A 17,991-nucleotide genomic window follows, 5' to 3' on the forward strand; every position below is an offset into this window, starting at 1 on the left:
TTTGTTTTAATGTATGAGTGCATGACATCTGCTTGCCAGAAGAGGGCAGCAGATCTCTTTACAGATGGTCATGAACTACCATGTGGTTGCTGGAAATTGAACTCAGCACCACTGGAAGAACAGTCAGTGCTTTAAGTAACTGAGCCATCTCTCCAGCCCCAGAAACACTGTTTTTGTTAGTTAGTTAGTTAGTTTTTTAAATGATGACAAAATGTAGCCTTTTCTGGACCTACAATTACTGTGCATTACCATAAGCACTGTTCATGTGCTAATCTCACAGTAGTCCTCACAGTCCTATGAGACAGGTTAAGACAGGTTAAGACATTTTACAAAGTGGGGCAAAAAAAGCTCTAGAGCACACAGCGGATCAGTGGCAGACCCAGTGTCTTAGTTAGGGTTTTATTACAGTGAACAGACACCATGACTAAGGCAACTCTTACAGCAACATTTAATTGGGACTGGCTCACAGGTTCAGAGGGTCAGTCCATTATCAAGGCAGAAGCATCCAAGCAGGCATGGTGCAGGCGGAGCTGAGGGCTCTACATCTTCATCTGAAGACGGCTAGTGGAAGACTGGCTTCCAGGCAGCTAGGATGAGGGTCTTAAAGCCCACACCCATATTACACAACTATTCCAACTCCCTGGGCCAAGCATATTCAAACCATGACACCCAGCAAACCCAGGAGCATGCTACACAGTGTGAAAACAGGCCTATATCCAAGGGTTTTATACTGACACAGTAGCAAATGAATTCATATTATTTTACTACTTGTAATTATTAATAATTTCTGAATCTTGTAAACATTTTCTAAATAAAAAAACCTTTAAACTGCCACAATTTTGGAATAAATCTTGTTTTTGTTGTTTTGAGCCAGAATTTCTCTGTGTAACCCTACTGTTCTGGAACTCTGTAGCTTAGGGTAGCCTGGGTCACAGCTGCCTGCCTCTGCCTCCAGAGCTGCTATGTTACCACATCTGGCTCAAACCCGACACCTTTCTTCAGTCATCACTATCGTTCCCAGCACAGAAATCTGATGAGCATTTTACCTGGGTTCACTCTGGTCCGTGTCACTCCAGTGGGAGCCATCCTGTGACTGTAGTGAGCCACCAGTGGGTAAGTCAGCACTCTTAGTCACTGCCATCCTAGCAGACTCTTTGAATACCCAGTTTTCATTTTCCTTTTTCTTCACTTCTTTCATAAGCAAGGCAGGACCACTATTTAAAAACAAATCATCTTTAAAAAAATATTTTTTTAAAAATAATTCTACTGACAAAGAATAAAGGAAAAGTGATCTTGGTATAATTCTGGCTCTGTGCACGAACTGCGCACATGCACAGCTAGTGAACAAATCCATAATAGGGCATGTTGGCAGAATGTGCCAGGGCTGATCTGTGGGACGCTTTATCTGAGCACAAGGAAAGTTTCTCAGAGGAGGTAAAATCACAAGAGCTCAGCTCGCTGTGAAATGAAAGCCACAGAAACCATTTTACAGAAGAGACGGGATCACAAGCACAGAGACTGGGTGCTCTGTAGGAATATAGGAGCATGAACCTCAAGCAAACCCAAGAGGCCAGCAATCTAACCTGAACAGGCCACCAGAGGGCAGAGCTCCCTGCCTTACATTTTTAGTTTGGTTTTTAAATGTAGTACATGTGCAAAAACACACGTAAACAGACAAATGAATAAATAAAATAAAAACGTTTGAAGCTGACTTTGCCAATGGGCAATTGAGATTACTTTTAACAGAATATACACATACTGGGGACCCCTCCCCTCCCCTCCAGCAGGGTCTGTTCATTACTACCCTATGGGCCTGCCCCGCCCATCCAGGAATAGCCTCCCCAGCAATCCGCCCCGCAGTAGGTCTGCTTGTTGTACTGCAGACCCACTGGGATCCTCCAGGACTTCCCTTAGTTACACGGCCAGGTGGCCCTGCTCATCCTTCTCCGTGGCCGCCCCACCTCCCTCTCCCTTTCTCTCTCTCTCTCTCTCTCTCTCTCTCTCTCTCTCTCTCTCTCTCTCTTTCTCTCTCTCTCTCTCTGCTCCTCCCGTTCAGTTCTTCTTCGCCTTCTCCTCCAGAGCCACAGCTGGCATCACTCCACTGCCCCTATGGATTCAGGTTCCTCAGAGACCCTGACTAAGTGCTGCCAGGCCCTCTGGCTCCTCCAGGACTTCTCAACCCCATCCCTTACACTCACCTGTTCCTTCCCACTCTGTAAGTGCTCCCATATGGCCCCCTCCCTCCTGATTCTGAGGCCACCTGATTATACACCCAGCTCCCCAGATCTCCGCCCCCAACGGCTCACTGGCCAGTTCACTCAAGTGGCTCACACTGGGAGTCACACTAGAAGGCTGCAGAAGGAGCAGCAAGCGGGTGATGCTGGGTAAAGTCTGCTTGTGAAGACAGCAGGCCACTCAGAGCTGCAGCATTCAAGACAAGTGCCGTAAACAAACCAAGTCTCAATGCTTACAACCCGCCCCTCCCCAGAGCACAGCCTACGCTACACTGAATGAAGACAGCTGAGCCAAAAGAAAAACACAAATTCCTCAGGGGTGAAAGTTCCTGCACAGAAATAAACATAAAAAACTCAGTTGTGTGCTCCCCAGATTACTAGCTCTACAGCAATAGCCACCACTGAGAGTGACCCAGATCATCTAGGCAATAAGTTCAACAGAATACGTATAACTGTGCTCAGACGACTAAGATAAAAAGAAATTACAGAAATGGATGACTACTAAGCCAGTGCTACAGAGGATATTAGAATGGTTACTTCTACCTGAAGGGAAAGATGAACACACCCAAGAGATCACAGGAAATCAATAATGCCAAGAGAGTTGGCAAAACAAGTCTAAGGAAACAGAACAAAGCAACAATGTGACAAGAGCTCACACATCTGTGACAGCTAATCTTGGCTGACAACTTGACCACATCTGGAAATACCCGCGACCCAAGCTGTTGGGAACTCCTGTGAGGAATTTTCTTAAATTATCTGAGGCAGGAAGACCTACCCTAAGTCTGGACCATACCTACTGGTGGCAGCCTGTGTGGAAAGGGATGGAAGAAAACACTGCTTTTTGCCAGCTTGCCCCCACTAATTGTCAATGTCTGTCCAGCATAGAATAGACCAACCACTCCTCAGAAATCCTCTGAATTCTAGTGCCAGACTTGGACTGCATAGACATCCGGCCTTAGAGACTGAACAACTGCCAGAGTCTCATCCTTTTCCTCAGGAGACAGCCAGTCTAACACAGCCCCTAACACAGGAGCCAGTCTAACACAGCCCCTAATACAGGCATTTGTTCTCTCAGATCTGCCCCTTTAAAGACTAACACAATGTCTTCCAGCAGTAACTCTGAATATCAAGAGTCTCCATCCCTAATAAAAAGACACCTGTAAGCAGACTGAAGAACAGCACAGGAGCCATCTTTGTATGGACTTCAGGAAGCACACCACAGCAGCAGACAGCATCTTAAGGGGCATGGATGAAGAAGTTTATTCCAAGCCAATGGAACTAAGAAACAAACAGGCATAGCTGTTCTAATCTCTGACAACATAAACTTCAAAACAGCACTGTCAGCAGAGTTAAGGAGGGACTCTGCTTGCTCATTAAAGGAACAGTTCCCTAAGAGGGTAGCACAAGCTGGGCGTGGTGGCGCACACCTGTAATCCCATAAAGTAGCTCATCACAGTTACTGTGAGGGACTTCAGTACCCCACTCTTCCCAATAGACAGCTTGTCTAAATGATTTAATAAGTCAAATAAGGCCCTGACAGACAGCTACACAACAATCCATATAAACACTAAAGATACAGTCTTCTCAGCACCCCAGGAAATTCTCTCCCAAACTGATCGTTTACTGGGGCACAAAGCTGATCTCCTTCAGCAGCCTCCCCAGCCTCTTGGGGCTCTGGCATTTCTATACACTCTCAAGAGTCCCCCAATCCCAAGTGTAAACTATCTTCAGCTGGCAGAATCCGGCCCCCGCCAGAGCATGAGACAAGTCATGGTCAGCTGCTGTGGACAGTCTGAAGCAGCCCCATAGCCCACACCCGAGATTAAAACAGGAGGACAGGGATGTATATGAGATGCTGGTTCCAGTAAACTGTGTCTCTAAGCCGATATTAAACAAAAACTGTACTTATGATATTTATAAATTATTTATGTGAATAACTTTAAACAGCTTTAAATGTGATGTTAAATTACAATGAAATAAAATCTGAAGACACTGCAAAAGTAGAATTTATCCTATTTGTCTAAACTGTCAAAATTAATAGTGTATTTGGTCTAATTTACACTCGGGAAAGTGAGATGCGCCTGAATATAGTTTTCTTCTTCTTGTTGGCACACTCTCACGCTTCCCTCTTCCTCACATTTATTCAGGATGATCTTTCCTAAGACATGCACCACTAGGAGACTTTGCCATGTGAGAAACTGACAAAGTGTATTTACACAACCTCAGGTGGCAACCGCACTACTAACACGGTCTATCACTGAAGAAAATGTTCTGTGTAGCTTGCCTGCACATTTATGTATGTGTATACACATAGATACATTTACATATTGTCTTAGTGTTTCTATCTCTGAGCAAAGACACCATGATCTAGGCAACTCCTATGAAAGAAAATATTTGATTGGGGCTTCCTTATTGTTTCAGAGGTTTAGTCCATTATCATCATGGCAGACAGCATGATGACAGGCAGGCAGGCAGGTGTTGGAGAAGCGGCTGAGGGCGATATCCGACTAGCAGGCCGCAGAGGGAGAGAGAGACTGGGCCCGGGATGGGCTTTGGAAACCTCAAAAGTCACTCCCAGTGCTGGACCTCTAACAAGAAAATGACATTTTCAAATCTAATGCTGGCCATTCTCATTCAAACCCAAATGAAAAAAAAATATTATATATCAATTATGTGAGTAGCTTGTTTTTATATTTATTATATTTATAATGCGTTTAACTGGAATTAATTTGGTATGTATACATTAGTACTTAACATGTATTATTAATCTCTAATAGTAGCTCTTCGAAAAGGAATTCCCAGACTTATTAAAATGATATATTAAAATAGTATGCTATTCTTGAAATAAAGTTTTAAAATAACAGAAACATATTCACATAACATAACTGAATTTTAAAGAAACCAAAATTCAGCCGGGCAGTGGTGGCGCACACCTTTAATCCCAGCACTTGGGAGGCAGAGGCAGGTGGATTTCTGAGTTCGAGTCCAGCCTGGTCTTCAGAGTGAGTTCCAGGACAGCCAGGGATACACAGAGAAACCCTGTCTCAAAAAAAAAAAAAAAAAAAAAAAAAAAAGAAAGAAAGAAACCAAAATTCTTACTACTGAAAATGGCAAATATTACTACTAAAAAGTAGTAAATATTTTTGAAAATAGTTTAATAGCATATATCATAATCTGAAATACTCCCTAACCCAACAGTTAATAGCTTCATTCCTGGGATCAAATCCTTCTGGAATAAAAATACATGACTTGCCGGGCAGTGGTGGCGCACGTCTGTAATCCCAGCACTCTGGGAGGCAGAGGCAGGCAGATTTCTGAGTTCGAGGCCAGCCTGGTCTACCGAGTGAGTTCCAGGACAGCCAGAGTTATACAGAGAAACCCTGTCTCGGGAAAAAAAAAATACATGACTTATAAATGCTTACATGCATATATATGTTTGAATATTGTGTTACACGTTATAGGTAAATAACATAATGTATGTATGTTTTAGGTATATTTTTTAAACAAAAATTTAATATAATTGATTAAAAATATGTGCTTTAATATTTTTCTGGTGATCATGTAAGGTTTAATCTGTCTAACATATATGCACAACATTTATTTAAAAATGAGTAATAGCCCAAATGGTAATTACAATGGGTTTTATAGTAAGAGCTATCCATGTCAAACGTCACCCGTTCTTACCTGCCAGGCCCCTCACTCCCCTTCCTGGGAAACTGCTGGTTGTCCGTGTCTCCACTCGGTGGTTTTACATCAGCACCACTGTCAGCAGCACCGCTATATAGATTTCCTGACAGTTCTGCTTCCTTATTTTTGTACTTTCTCTTTTCTTCAACCTTTAACATAAAGTGGACAGAAGGATGACTTGATTTTCAAATAAGAGAAAAAAGAAAAAGAAAAGAAAAAAGGCTTTTTGTGGGAGGGGCTGAAGAAAAGGCTGGAGCGCTGATTGGTTCCCAGCGCTGATTGGTTCACCACCCTCTGTACCTCTTGCCACAGGGGACACTTAGTGAACATATGTACATGCAAGCCAGACAAGCCCACACATAAAATAAAAATAAATCTTAAAAAAGTCATTATTCAATGGCAAAGGAATTCCTGCTTTTCTTGAAAGCTCTTAGTTTTCATTGATTTTTATCATGTGACAGTTTAGCCAGGATTTGGATTTGACACTTGTTTTGCATATTGAGAAAGAAAAATGATATGCAGAATTGTATTCTCAAAAGTTCTTTCTGGGGCTGAAGAGATGGCTCAGGGGTTAAGAGCACTGATTGCTCTTCCAGAAGTCCTGAGTTCAATTTCCAACAACCACATGGTGGCTCACAACCATCTGTAATGGGATCCAATGCCCTCTTCTGGTGCACAAGTGTACGTGCAAGCAAAATAAATTTAAACATAAATAAATAAATCCCTGAAGAACTTCGGATGGCAGAGAAGCATCTTAAAAAATGCTCAACTTCATTAGTCATTAGGGAAATGCAAATCAAAACAACCCTGAGATTCCACCTTACACCAGTCAGAATGGCTAAGATTAAAAATTCAGGAGACAGCAGGTGTTGGAGAGGGTGTGGAGAAAGAGGAACACTCCTCCACTGCTGGTGGGGTTGCAAATTGGTACAACCACTCTGGAAAGCAGTCTGGCGGTTCCTCCGAAAAATGGGCACCTCACTTCCAGAAGATCCTGCTATACCACTCCTGGGCATATACCCAGAGGATTCCCCACCATGTAATAAGGATACATGCTCTACTATGTTCATAGCAGCCCTATTTATAATTGCCAGATGCTGGAAAGAACCCAGGTATCCCTCAACAGAAGAGTGGATGCAAAAAAATGTGGTATATCTACACAATGGAGTACTATTCAGCCATTAGAAACAATGAATTCATGAAATTCTTAGGCAAATGGATGGAGCTAGAGAACATCATACTAAGTGAGGTAACCCAGACTCAAAAGGTGAATCATGGTATGCACTCACTAATAAGTGGATATTAACCTAGAATACTGGAATACCCAAAACATAATCCACACATCAAATGAGGTACAAGAATAAAGGAAGAGTGGCCCCTTGTTCTGGAAAGACTCAGTGAAGCAGTATTCGGCAAAACCAGAACAGGGAAGTGGGAAGGGGTGGGTGGGAGGACAGGGGAAGAGAAAGGGGCTTATGGGACTTTCGGGGAGTGGGGGGCTAGAAAAGGGGAAATCATTTGAAATGTAAATAAAAAATTATATCGAATAAAAAAAAGAGTTCTTTATGTAAGGCTGTATATTTTTAAAAGAACTTTATTTTTAAATAATCAAAGAGTATATACAAATAAAACAATTGAAATTTTACCAATAAAAATGTTTTAGCTAATTTTAAATCACTGGACTGTAGCTAAGAAGTAAAACCTCTCAGTTTAGTTAGTTCTGTAATTTCCTCAGTCTACAGTAGGATACTGTGAACCAGCAGACTTAATGTGCCTATGGTTTGTTTGCAGTACACCCAATTATGTGCTACACTTACTAAAAACAGACTGGAAAGTGTACTGGCTGGTTGTGTGTGCCAAGTTGACACAGGCTGGAGTAATCACAGGGCAAGGAGGTTCAGCTGGGAAGTGCCTCCATGAGATCAGCTGTGGGGCATTTTCTCAATTAGTGATCAAGAGGGGAGGGGCCCTTGTGAGTGGTACCATCTATGGGATGGTAGTCTTGGGTTCTATAAGAAAGCAAGCTGAGCAAGGCAGGGAAAGCAAGCCAGTAAGGAACATCCCTCCATGGCCTCTGCATCAGTTCCTGCTTCCTGATCTGCTTGAGTTCCAGTCCTGATTTTCTTTGGTGATGAACAGCAATGTGGAAATGTAAGCTGAATAAACCCTTTCCTCCCCAACTTGCTTCTTAATTATGATATTTATGCAGGAATAGAAACCCTGACTAAGAAGGGCTGTGTTTTGTTTTGTTTTTTAGTGTTACAAAGGCTTACCCTCATCACACATTAAAGAGTAGATTAAGCCCTTTTTCTAAAGATCAACAAATGGAGTGGAGGCAAACTTTATTAAGCGCCAAGGTCAATAAATACTGGAAAAAAAGACCAACACTAGTTCCCATAATAAACTATGACAGTGTAGTCATTTGTATTAAGTCCAGTTACAATACAGCCTCCTATTCAATAAAGATGGTGGGTGAAGCCATTTAGGATATTTGCCAGTTTCTGATGGTAAATCAAATTAGAGAGTTAATGCCTATTGCCCAGTACCCCTACACCGAGGCCTCACTCCAGAGCTGTGATTCTCTATGAGGTGATGGAGGTTATTTTATGTGCTGGTTCAGAGAACAGTTTAAAGGTCATGTTGTGGGTTGACTGAGCTCCCACACGCTGCTACTTCTGCCCCTCAGTGCTGCGGTCATCAACACACATGTCCATCTTGGGCTTTTTCTATGTGAATGCTGGGGACTTAAACAGGTCTATAGACGCTTACACAGCAAGCACTCTTACCCAAGGACGAAAATCCCTAACCCTATTACAAATTATATAACTAATTAAAATGTTGTTAAAATGAAGTATTAGAGGCTGGAGAGAGGACTCAGTGGTTAAGAGCACACACTGAGTTCAGTTCTCAGAACCCGTTGAGCTCATCATTGCTTCTAACTCCAGCTCCAAGGGCTCCGACACCCCCTGCTGGCCTCTGCACACTTGCCCACACACATATACATGTAATTAAAAATAAAACCTGTTTAAAATTGAATATTAAATTATTATCCACCGATCCTAAAAGGCTAGTCTGAATGACACCCATCCAACCCGCTCCCTTCCTAAGGCAAAGAGCCCGGGAGAGCAGCAGCAGCTTCCACGTACCGTCTGCTGGCTGTCCTCACGGCCACTGAGCCTTGTCTGTTCTTCTCTTGATACTGTTTCTGGCTCTGAAATCAAATGTGCACAATGAGTTAAAATAAACTTCTTTACTAGATAAAATCTTTATCAACCTAGAAAAAAAAAAAACAATATCTAAGAGTTTAAGTTTAGCTTAATCCTTAGCCATAAAGCTAAATATTTACTACTTTAGGGAAATACTCCTAATTATCCAAAACTTCAACAGATCATTCAGACACTCTCTGAGCCAAATTCATTACATATAAAATCCCAATGACTCATGCACATATTCACTCAACATAAATACATCCCGAGGAGGAACATTAAAAATGCCAGTCTCATATAACATAAACAAAAGCACAAACTCAAAAGGACATCATTCCATGAGCTAACAGTGACCTCGGCTTCCATAACTACTGTTACTCCGTATACCCTATCACTCAGCACCGCACTACATCTGAAGCGCTTCCACCACTGTTCTGATGGGTTTCTTTTACTTCAAGCTCTGAGTAGAGTTGTCCTTCTCTTGGCTAACAGGCGTTGCTTTCCTTGGGGCTATCTTAGCAATTTCCCCACCACATCTTTACCACTTAACCTGTATTTTCTCCCCTTACACGTATATTCTTTTTGCTGCTGTACTAGATAGGTCTATTTTATTTTATTTTATTTTGGTTTTCAAGACAGGTTTTCTCTGTGTAGCCCTGGCTGTCCTGGAACTCACTCTGTAGGATCAGGCTGGCCTTGAACTCAGAAATCCTCATGCCTCCGCCTTCCAAGTGCTAGAATTAAAGGCGTGCACCACCACTGCCTGGCTAGACAGGTCAATTTTTAAAAACCATCTGCATATAAAGATTTATATCCTTTCCTTGAGAACCAGTTCTTGAGCTCCTACTAAGTGCTAGGCTTTGGGGTTGAAAGCATTTAATGAAGGTGTGAAGGATAACTTTTCTAAAGGTAACCCACTAGGTTAGCCAGACAAAGGGCAGAAAGGGATCATGAGTTCAAGAATGGCAGCGGTGTGAGAGCGGTGCCAAACAGGAAGAAGGTCGGAAGATGACATTACCAGAAATTTAGTAATGTCAGAAATGTGAGAGAGAAACAGAAGAGTCAAAGACTGCAAGCTGGCCAGAAGTCAGCGTGTGTGTTTTACAGGTAAAACTTTACGGTCCTGTGGTACATGTGAGGGCCAGAGGAACGGAAGGCAATAATCAGTAGAAGTCAGCAGCAAAGCAAAGGGGACGGGGCGCTGGGCTAAGGGAACGTATTTAGGACATGACATTAGCCGGGCTTAGAAGAGAACCAAATTTCATCTAACAAAGAAATGTACAAATTTTAGTTCTTAAATATTAGATTCTTTTCATGAAAAAAGTATCAAATATCATGCAAAAAGAAACTACCTGAACTGTTAGCTTGTGGTTATTTGGTAGTTTGGCCTCACATCTTCTGTGTTAAAGGAATTCTTTCATTCATAATTTTAACAAAATGTTTGAAAATGATATCTACAGTATTATAAATATATGCATAAGTACTTTAGAGTTGAAAGTTCTTTATTCTGTTTTGTGTCTGCTATGAGTCACACAAGCCATGCAGAATATAATTTCCTAATGGAAAAAATACATTCAGTATTCACCATTCCATGCCCTCCTCAGGACAGCTCTGCCAAGTTCTGTGCCTGGCACCTGAGCTTTTGACCCTGACTCTGCTACAAATTCATTTATTCTCAGCTTAACAGTCTTTGATGAGTCTTAGGCAAGGTCAAATTGGGATTACAATCTGATAAATCTGAGCATAACATTTTCACTTCTTAGGACATAAATGATACAAGTATAATTTGCACAATGTTTTCCTTGAAGAAGCAGTCCCATAGCCTCCTTTACCTTACAAACGCAACACTCGTCATGAATTCCTATATGTCACATGTCCCTTTCCATTCACTCAGAGATGGTTGATTATCTGTTCTCTTTCTGTCTATTAGTACTACTTATTTGATGCACACCAAGTATTTTCAGAATTCCCTTCTTAAGACGTGGATAAACATCATAGATTTACAAGAATAAATGATATCCAAAGTGAGTTCCTGTCTCTCACATAAAAACAAAATGAGTCTTGTTGCCCATAAAATCAAAGAGTGGATAAACAAGAGACAGGAAATACAAACACAACAAAAGTATTTGTTTCTTTTTCCCTTTCTAAGCAGAGTGGCTGACTTAAGCTTTCTAAGACAAAAGGGAAAATATGATGAAACTGTAAGAACCATTTCACCACTAAAGTCCCCTAGTCCTTTGACACTGTGGTGGTTTGAATATGCTTGGCCCTTAGGGAGTGATTCTGTTAGGAGGTGTGGCCATGTTGGAGAAAGTGTGCCACTGTGGGGGTGGGATTTGCAGCCCCGCCCAGTCCAGAAGAGTGATAGACACTGACATTTATGGGGATATGAGGAAAGAAAGAAGCCACCACCACAGCATGTGGTTACATGGCTAGTCAGCTGAGAAGCAGAGACAAGTGTAATTACCACTTGCTTTAGAGTCCTGTTTCTTAACCTGTGGGTCACAACCTCTTTGGGGACTGAGTGACCCTTTCACAGGGGCTGCATATCAGACATTCTGCATGTCAAATAGTTACAGTACAATCCATAACAGTAGCAATGAAATAACTTTATGACTGGGGGTCACTACAACATAAAAACTGTATTAAAGGATTGTATAAGAACTGTATTAAAGAATTAGGAAGATTGGGAACCACTGCTTCCGAGACTTCTGTCTTCTCAGCTGTAAACCTGGTAGAGGTCTCACCAGAAATCCTATTTACACTAAAAGATACAACCCCCTTGCACAGCCTTATCAGATCATAATCCCATTCAAGGGAGCCCTAGAGCCACTTTACAATCTCAGTTATCAAAACAAGAGGAAACTATGAGAAAAAAAAAATCAACGTTTCCAAACAACTCTTTGAGATGTAACTTGAGAGTCACCAAAGTGATACACTCGGATCCTCCTGAGAAGCCCACACTCACACGTGGGCACGCCTCCTTTCCTACGTGTCTCTTAAGCTCCTCTGCTTATGAGCCACAGCTCAGGGAAACGTGCGTACCCATGCTCGGGTGTGCTTTTATTCACTCTTGAGTGTCTTCCTCTCTATTTTTAGTAAAAACCTCAATTCTGTTTCATCCTGGCTAGTCTGAACACTCTTTTCTATGTCAAAGCCACAAATCCTGAGTTTGACTTAGATGAAACCCCTAAGCAATTAAGGTAATTCCTGGCTTCCAAAGGACTGTGTGGTACCTACCAATGACAGGTACCGATAATAATGCAGTTTTATTTACTTCAAATCTTTCTAATAAAACAGGGAGTAAAAATGTTTAGGAATCAGAAGACTGAGCAGCACTTCCAGTGTGTAATGTACCTTCCCCTAGAGCACTCCACGATTTACCTGATTTGACAGTTTGTGCATCCTTCATTCTCACTGTCTCTGTTTTGTTCAGAACAGGAGCCCTCCTTTCGATGGTAGGCTGGATGGGTTTGAAAATAGCATTTAACAAGTGTATGCTCCATATAACATGCTGTGAAAACTCAAGATGAAATATTACTATACCTCCATGACTGCATATTTCCTGGGGGCCTCTGAAAAGCAAAAGGAAAATGTGTAATTTATTATACACAAATATGGTAAACCAACCATCTACTTATGCAGTTACTATGGCGCTGAACCCTCATGATACATTTGAAAATGATCAGCTCTGCTATGCCCCTCTGCTAAGGCCACCCACGCAGCAGAAATATATTCAGTAAAGAACAAGAGAGTAAGTTTGACAAAACATGCAGTTAGGACTCAAAGTGAGGTATGTCCAGTGACCATGGATAAAACAGAGCTGTGTGTTTTCGCCAATGTGAACATGCTGATGAACAGACAGAAACATGATCGTTAGTTAGAGAAACAAGTCATGGCTGGGAAGACACATTTCGGAGACGATGGTAAAAGCGTGTCTTTAATGGAGCACACCAGAATGGTTTATTACATTATACTACAAGCATTTATCATGTTTTTCAGTTTGCTCTATAATTTAAAAAGTAGAAAGACAGAAAGTTCAGTTGAACATACAATTCATTTCTTACCAGAGAAGATTTTTAAAATTGATTAGACTTAGATATATACTTGTAGAATAATAGTTAATAAAAATACCATTTTTTTTCCATACCCATGTGGGCTACTGGAATGCCTACATTTCTTGACTCCTCTAGTTTAGCCATCTTAAAGTTTCTTGATCCACTCATGCAAGAAGGTATATAAGTCACATCTAAGAAATAATGTACATGTTTTTAATATTAAATGATTATTACAAAGGAAAAGTAAACTGAGTCACCAGATATTAGAACCAGAGATATTAATAAACTTTTATTTCAAAATCGGTTTAATATTTAAAATAATTAAGAAGTGAACCATAATGCTTTACTTTAAAATCAGTTTGGTTTAGCTGTTAGTCTTTGATAGATTTTCATGAAACAACTATGTCTTCAGAAAATCGGTTATCTCAAAAGACAGCAAAGGTTTCCATATTTAATAATCTAATCTAAGTAACATATTAATGAGACTCAGGTCTCTAGTGCCTGTTAATTGTTCAGATGACATCTGTGAGGCTATAGTAAATCAAATTCTAACTCCACTTCTGAATTCCAGTAACATTGAAGCAGCAAGAGTCCAACATGAGCTCTCCAGCACCCCGTGTCGGCTCCCACAGCGCCTCGCTGCTTCCCTCCGCCCTCCTTCCCACAACAGTTCCTCTTCTTCTCTAGTGATCTCTAGATCCTTACATGCGTGGCTTTCATTTTACATGTCTTCTGTAGATTAATCCAGTACCTTCTTTTCTTTGTATTCAGCAGTAACTGAATTACAATCCCTATTTCTCCTTTCTTGTGAACTTCCTAACTGGAAGCATGGTCAGTCTGTATTTATAACTTCCACATATTTAAAACAATATCCAAATTCCTTGTGTTTCGTATACAACTTCTTGGGTTTTACTTAGAATATAGAAATGTTTTCTAATTGTATAAAAACAAAAAGACTGAAGGAACAGTCAGAAAGAAAAGGGGATGTAAAATTTATAAAATTTGTCTTTGGTTAAAGATTTTTGTTTTGGGTTAAGATTTTGTATAGTAAAATAAGAGGCCGAAAGTAAAGGTTTTTTTTTTTTTTTTTTTTTGAAAGGAAAATAGATGATAAACAATTGGAAGGCTAAAAATTGTCCTGAAGAGTTTTGAAAATTTAAACCTTAAAAATATGTGCTGTATATAACAACTAAGTTAGCTATAACTAAAGGTTATTAAAAATTCCTGACATCGGGGCTCGAGAGGTGGCTTGGCAGGTAAAAGTACTGGCTGTTCTTCCAGAGGCCCTGGGTTCAATTCCCAGCACCCACATGGCAGTTCACAGCTGTCTCTAACTCTAGTTCCAGGGATGGCACATCCTCACATAGACATACATGCCATCAAAACACCGATGTACATAAAACTGAAAATTCCCAAGGTCAAAACTCAGGATGTTGCCACAGCATAGAGCACTGTCACGCAGCCACTCTGCAGTCCCAGAGCCGGAAGCTCTTTCATCACCTGGCACCTGCTTGGATCCCCTCTCAGGTCCTGGCGTTCTCACTGGAAGGGTCTCTCACTTGTTTGGTTAGATATATTCCATGCACTCTTAACTCGTCTAAGCTAGTATTTTTTAAATTTCTTTCTCTGAGAGAAAGAAATATATATGAAGGCTAAGTTACCAACTCTTCAAACAGGGGGCTAATACTGAGACTTTACAAAGAAATGCAAAAGTTGAACCAAAACTAGCAACTAACAAATGGGCTGATGAAATGGGCAGCTTCTAAAAGAAGAAACACAAATGGTCAATAACTCTTTTTAAAAGTCTTGAATATCCTTGGTCATCAGGAAAATGCAAATTAAAGCTACTCTGCAATACCAGTTCACCGTAACAGAGTAGCTGTCACCCTGAAATCTGATAGAGGATTTGAATTGGATTCATCTGGCCAGAAGAAAAGAACAAATATAAATCATTTGTAAGCTGCAAATCCAAATAATCCCAACACTGCTCCACGTCAGTCACTCGGCAGGTGATGGAAGGAGTAGGGAACGCACGGCACGTGCATGCGTGTCTGTGGGAAGAGCGATAGCTCTGCTGCCCAGGCTCTGATCCAGCTCTTCCCAGCCAGAGAGGAGCGGCTCACTCTGACCCTCCCGCCTTTGGAACTGAAGCTTCCTTCATAGCCTCTGCTGCGCATTAGCTACAGAATTACTGTACTTCCCGCCCAGCACGACATGCACCCTCTCAGCCTTTATCTGCCCTCAGCACAGTCTGCCATTCTTAACTTTCCTGTCCTGTCCCCCATGCCTCAGATGAACAAGGAGTGCAGCGCAGCTGTCAGGAACAGGTTACTCGGTGGCTGAACCCTGGAAATGCATACACAGCTTCCCACGGCTTATTCTACACGGGTTACTGAGTATTTGTCCTCAGCTCAAAACATATTCGAAATAGACATCTGCCACATATTCTAAAGAGACATCTGCCAATTGACTTTTTAAGCATAACACCATCATACCTTCTATCTGCCCGTGTACTTTCCTTTTCCCTGTTTGATCTGCAGTCTCGGCTAAGTGACTTCCTTCTCTCAGCGAGGCACTCTCGGAAATACTCTGTTGGAGCAGAGATCAAAATAAGTAACAGAGATTTCTAAATCATTTTCCAAGATGATGCTTCAGTTTCTTGTTTAAACACTGTTAGAAAAATAAGAAGCATGCACTGAACAGAAACATGTCAATAAAGAAGGTGACCTGTCTAGATCAAACCCACCTTCGCTCTTTGTCTGTTACCAACTACGAAGGCAAGCAGGAAGGTCAGAGGAGAGTATTCATAAAAAATTAATTTGGTTTCACGCTTCAGCAAGCTACTAAGCACTTAGCACTGCTCCTCATTCTTCATGCAATATGAGAAGACAACTAAAAAAAAAGGTATCTTAAGAAATTCTTGTAAAAACACCTGCTTTAATACAATATGAAACATTTAAGATATGTCCAATGACAGAAATATATAAAGTCAGAATAAGAAACCTGGCCTGTATGGTAAGAAACTTCAGAGTATATCACAATGATTACACAGAGGGCATGGTAGAAGTTGCTATATTTAGGTAAACCAAGGCTTGGAAAAAATCTAAGTAGTTTTGTGCAAAATTTTTACAGTCAGCAAAAGTTGGTTGAATAAAATGATAAAGAACCTCTTTTCTGTTTGTATAAATAAAACCCCACAAACATTAAAGGCAGAATGTGATCCCTTCCAATGAGAAAGAACTTCCAAAATATGCAGTTAAGCTTGGACAAGAAAGGATGTAAAAATCCCGAAGTGTTTACAGTGTACTAAGGAATTATTTTGTATAGTGTATAGTATACATATATAAATGAAAATTAAACTTCGTGCTTCATCTCTGGACATTCAGAGCAAAGTGATGGACAAATGCGGGTCACCGTTCCTTCGAATGTTCTCGACTCCCATGGGCTGGCTGCTGCTCTCATCTTTTAGTTGGGAGTTTGAATGTCATCCTCAGACAGAGCCCTAATAATGCCACCCCCACTCCATCTGGATCCCAGACTCCTGCCTGTTTCCTGTGTATGGAGCAATGAGCCCGACTGGCAGTGAGCTGTGAGGTCTTCTGTTCTGTTGCTACACTAACACTGCGCCTTCACTTGTAGTATTCAGTGTCTAGCTGCCTCAGCTACAACAGTGACTCTGTCACAGAAGTGTACTGAGGGCAGAGCATTTAGGACCCCATCAAAAAGACCTTGTGCACGGAATCCCTGTATCTTCCAGGTTACCTCAATCAGTGATCTGTTGAGACTTTTCGGAAATGAAGAGCTGGCTGTCCCTGCCCCTTCCCACCCTTTCCTTGACACTGCGTCTCTCTGTTGTTTTGAGGAGCACTAGGGTTGTGGGCCACATGTGTAGACACATTCTACTCCTCACAGGATGCGCTCCCATTCTCACTGTGCATCTCACGTCTTTATGGCACGACACAGTCTCTGACGTCCAAATAGGTTAACTTCCCCCCAAATTCTATAACTACTAAACGCCAGGACCAAGTATGGCCATGCCTCTTGATTGTGTTGGTTCCAGGATGCATGGCTGCTGTGTCTGAGCCACCCCGACTCTTTCTATGGTGGTGTCATTAAAATGGATCATTATGGGTGGATCGATCCTACACTGGGTACTAAATGCATTTCATGTCTGAGGATGATGTACATCTATTACAGAAGAAATTAAGTTAAAACAAATTTAACCAAAATTGCTACAACTCAAGTCACACTGATTCTTTTCTTTCTCCTGGTATTTCCCTTGTGGATTTATACTTGATAACCCAGGTGGATAATACTCCTGTTATCCCACCTGTTATCTTTTCATGTTTCAGGGGCAAAAGCTCACAGTTCACACTTTCCCTCGGAATCCCATAGGACTTGCACACACACACATCCATCACAGATCTTTCAGGTCACAGGTTTACGTGACTTTTTAATTTGCTCTTAAACTTAATCCGAAGTGGTTCCTCTGACTTCTACATCTTTACATGAATCATACAGATGAGCAGAATTGTGTTACGGTCAGTCCTTGGTATACAGGTATTATTTATGGACTGAAGATGAGAGGAAACAGCCCCTCAAAGGCATATGCAGGTGAGAGTGAGCAGTTCCATTTATGTGCCGTCCGTACCTCAGAATCCCAAGGTGAGTCTTCATCGTCATCTTCTCCTAATCCTAATGCAGACATCATTTCTGTAAAATGCAGTCACACACACACATTAATGAGAACATTTATTGTTTAATTTCAAATGCATGTATGTTTATCTATATCCACACAATTACAAT

General features: G+C 41.3%; 1 protein-coding gene across 2 annotated transcripts in view; it reads right to left on the reverse strand.

The window, feature by feature from the left end:
- Ankrd30a (ankyrin repeat domain 30A) overlaps window positions 1-17,991 on the reverse strand; it is a 64,701-nt gene that overhangs the window by 31,485 nt on the left and 15,225 nt on the right. Inside the window, exons 11-18 of one of the 2 annotated variants that reach the window (XM_052174689.1) lie at window positions 17,837-17,898; window positions 15,681-15,774; window positions 13,278-13,376; window positions 12,674-12,702; window positions 12,512-12,590; window positions 9,068-9,132; window positions 5,919-6,070; window positions 1,047-1,214 (exon numbers count right to left, since the gene is read on the reverse strand). In XM_052174689.1, the coding sequence (XP_052030649.1) occupies window positions 1,047-1,214; window positions 5,919-6,070; window positions 9,068-9,132; window positions 12,512-12,590; window positions 12,674-12,702; window positions 13,278-13,376; window positions 15,681-15,774; window positions 17,837-17,898 (748 nt within the window). The remainder of the gene's footprint in view (window positions 1-1,046; window positions 1,215-5,918; window positions 6,071-9,067; window positions 9,133-12,511; window positions 12,591-12,673; window positions 12,703-13,277; window positions 13,377-15,680; window positions 15,775-17,836; window positions 17,899-17,991) is intronic. The other variant, XM_052174690.1, reaches the window with a different exon arrangement.

Source organism: Apodemus sylvaticus, chromosome 2, assembly GCF_947179515.1.
Source record: "Apodemus sylvaticus chromosome 2, mApoSyl1.1, whole genome shotgun sequence".
Taxonomy (NCBI): Eukaryota; Metazoa; Chordata; class Mammalia; order Rodentia; family Muridae; genus Apodemus; species Apodemus sylvaticus.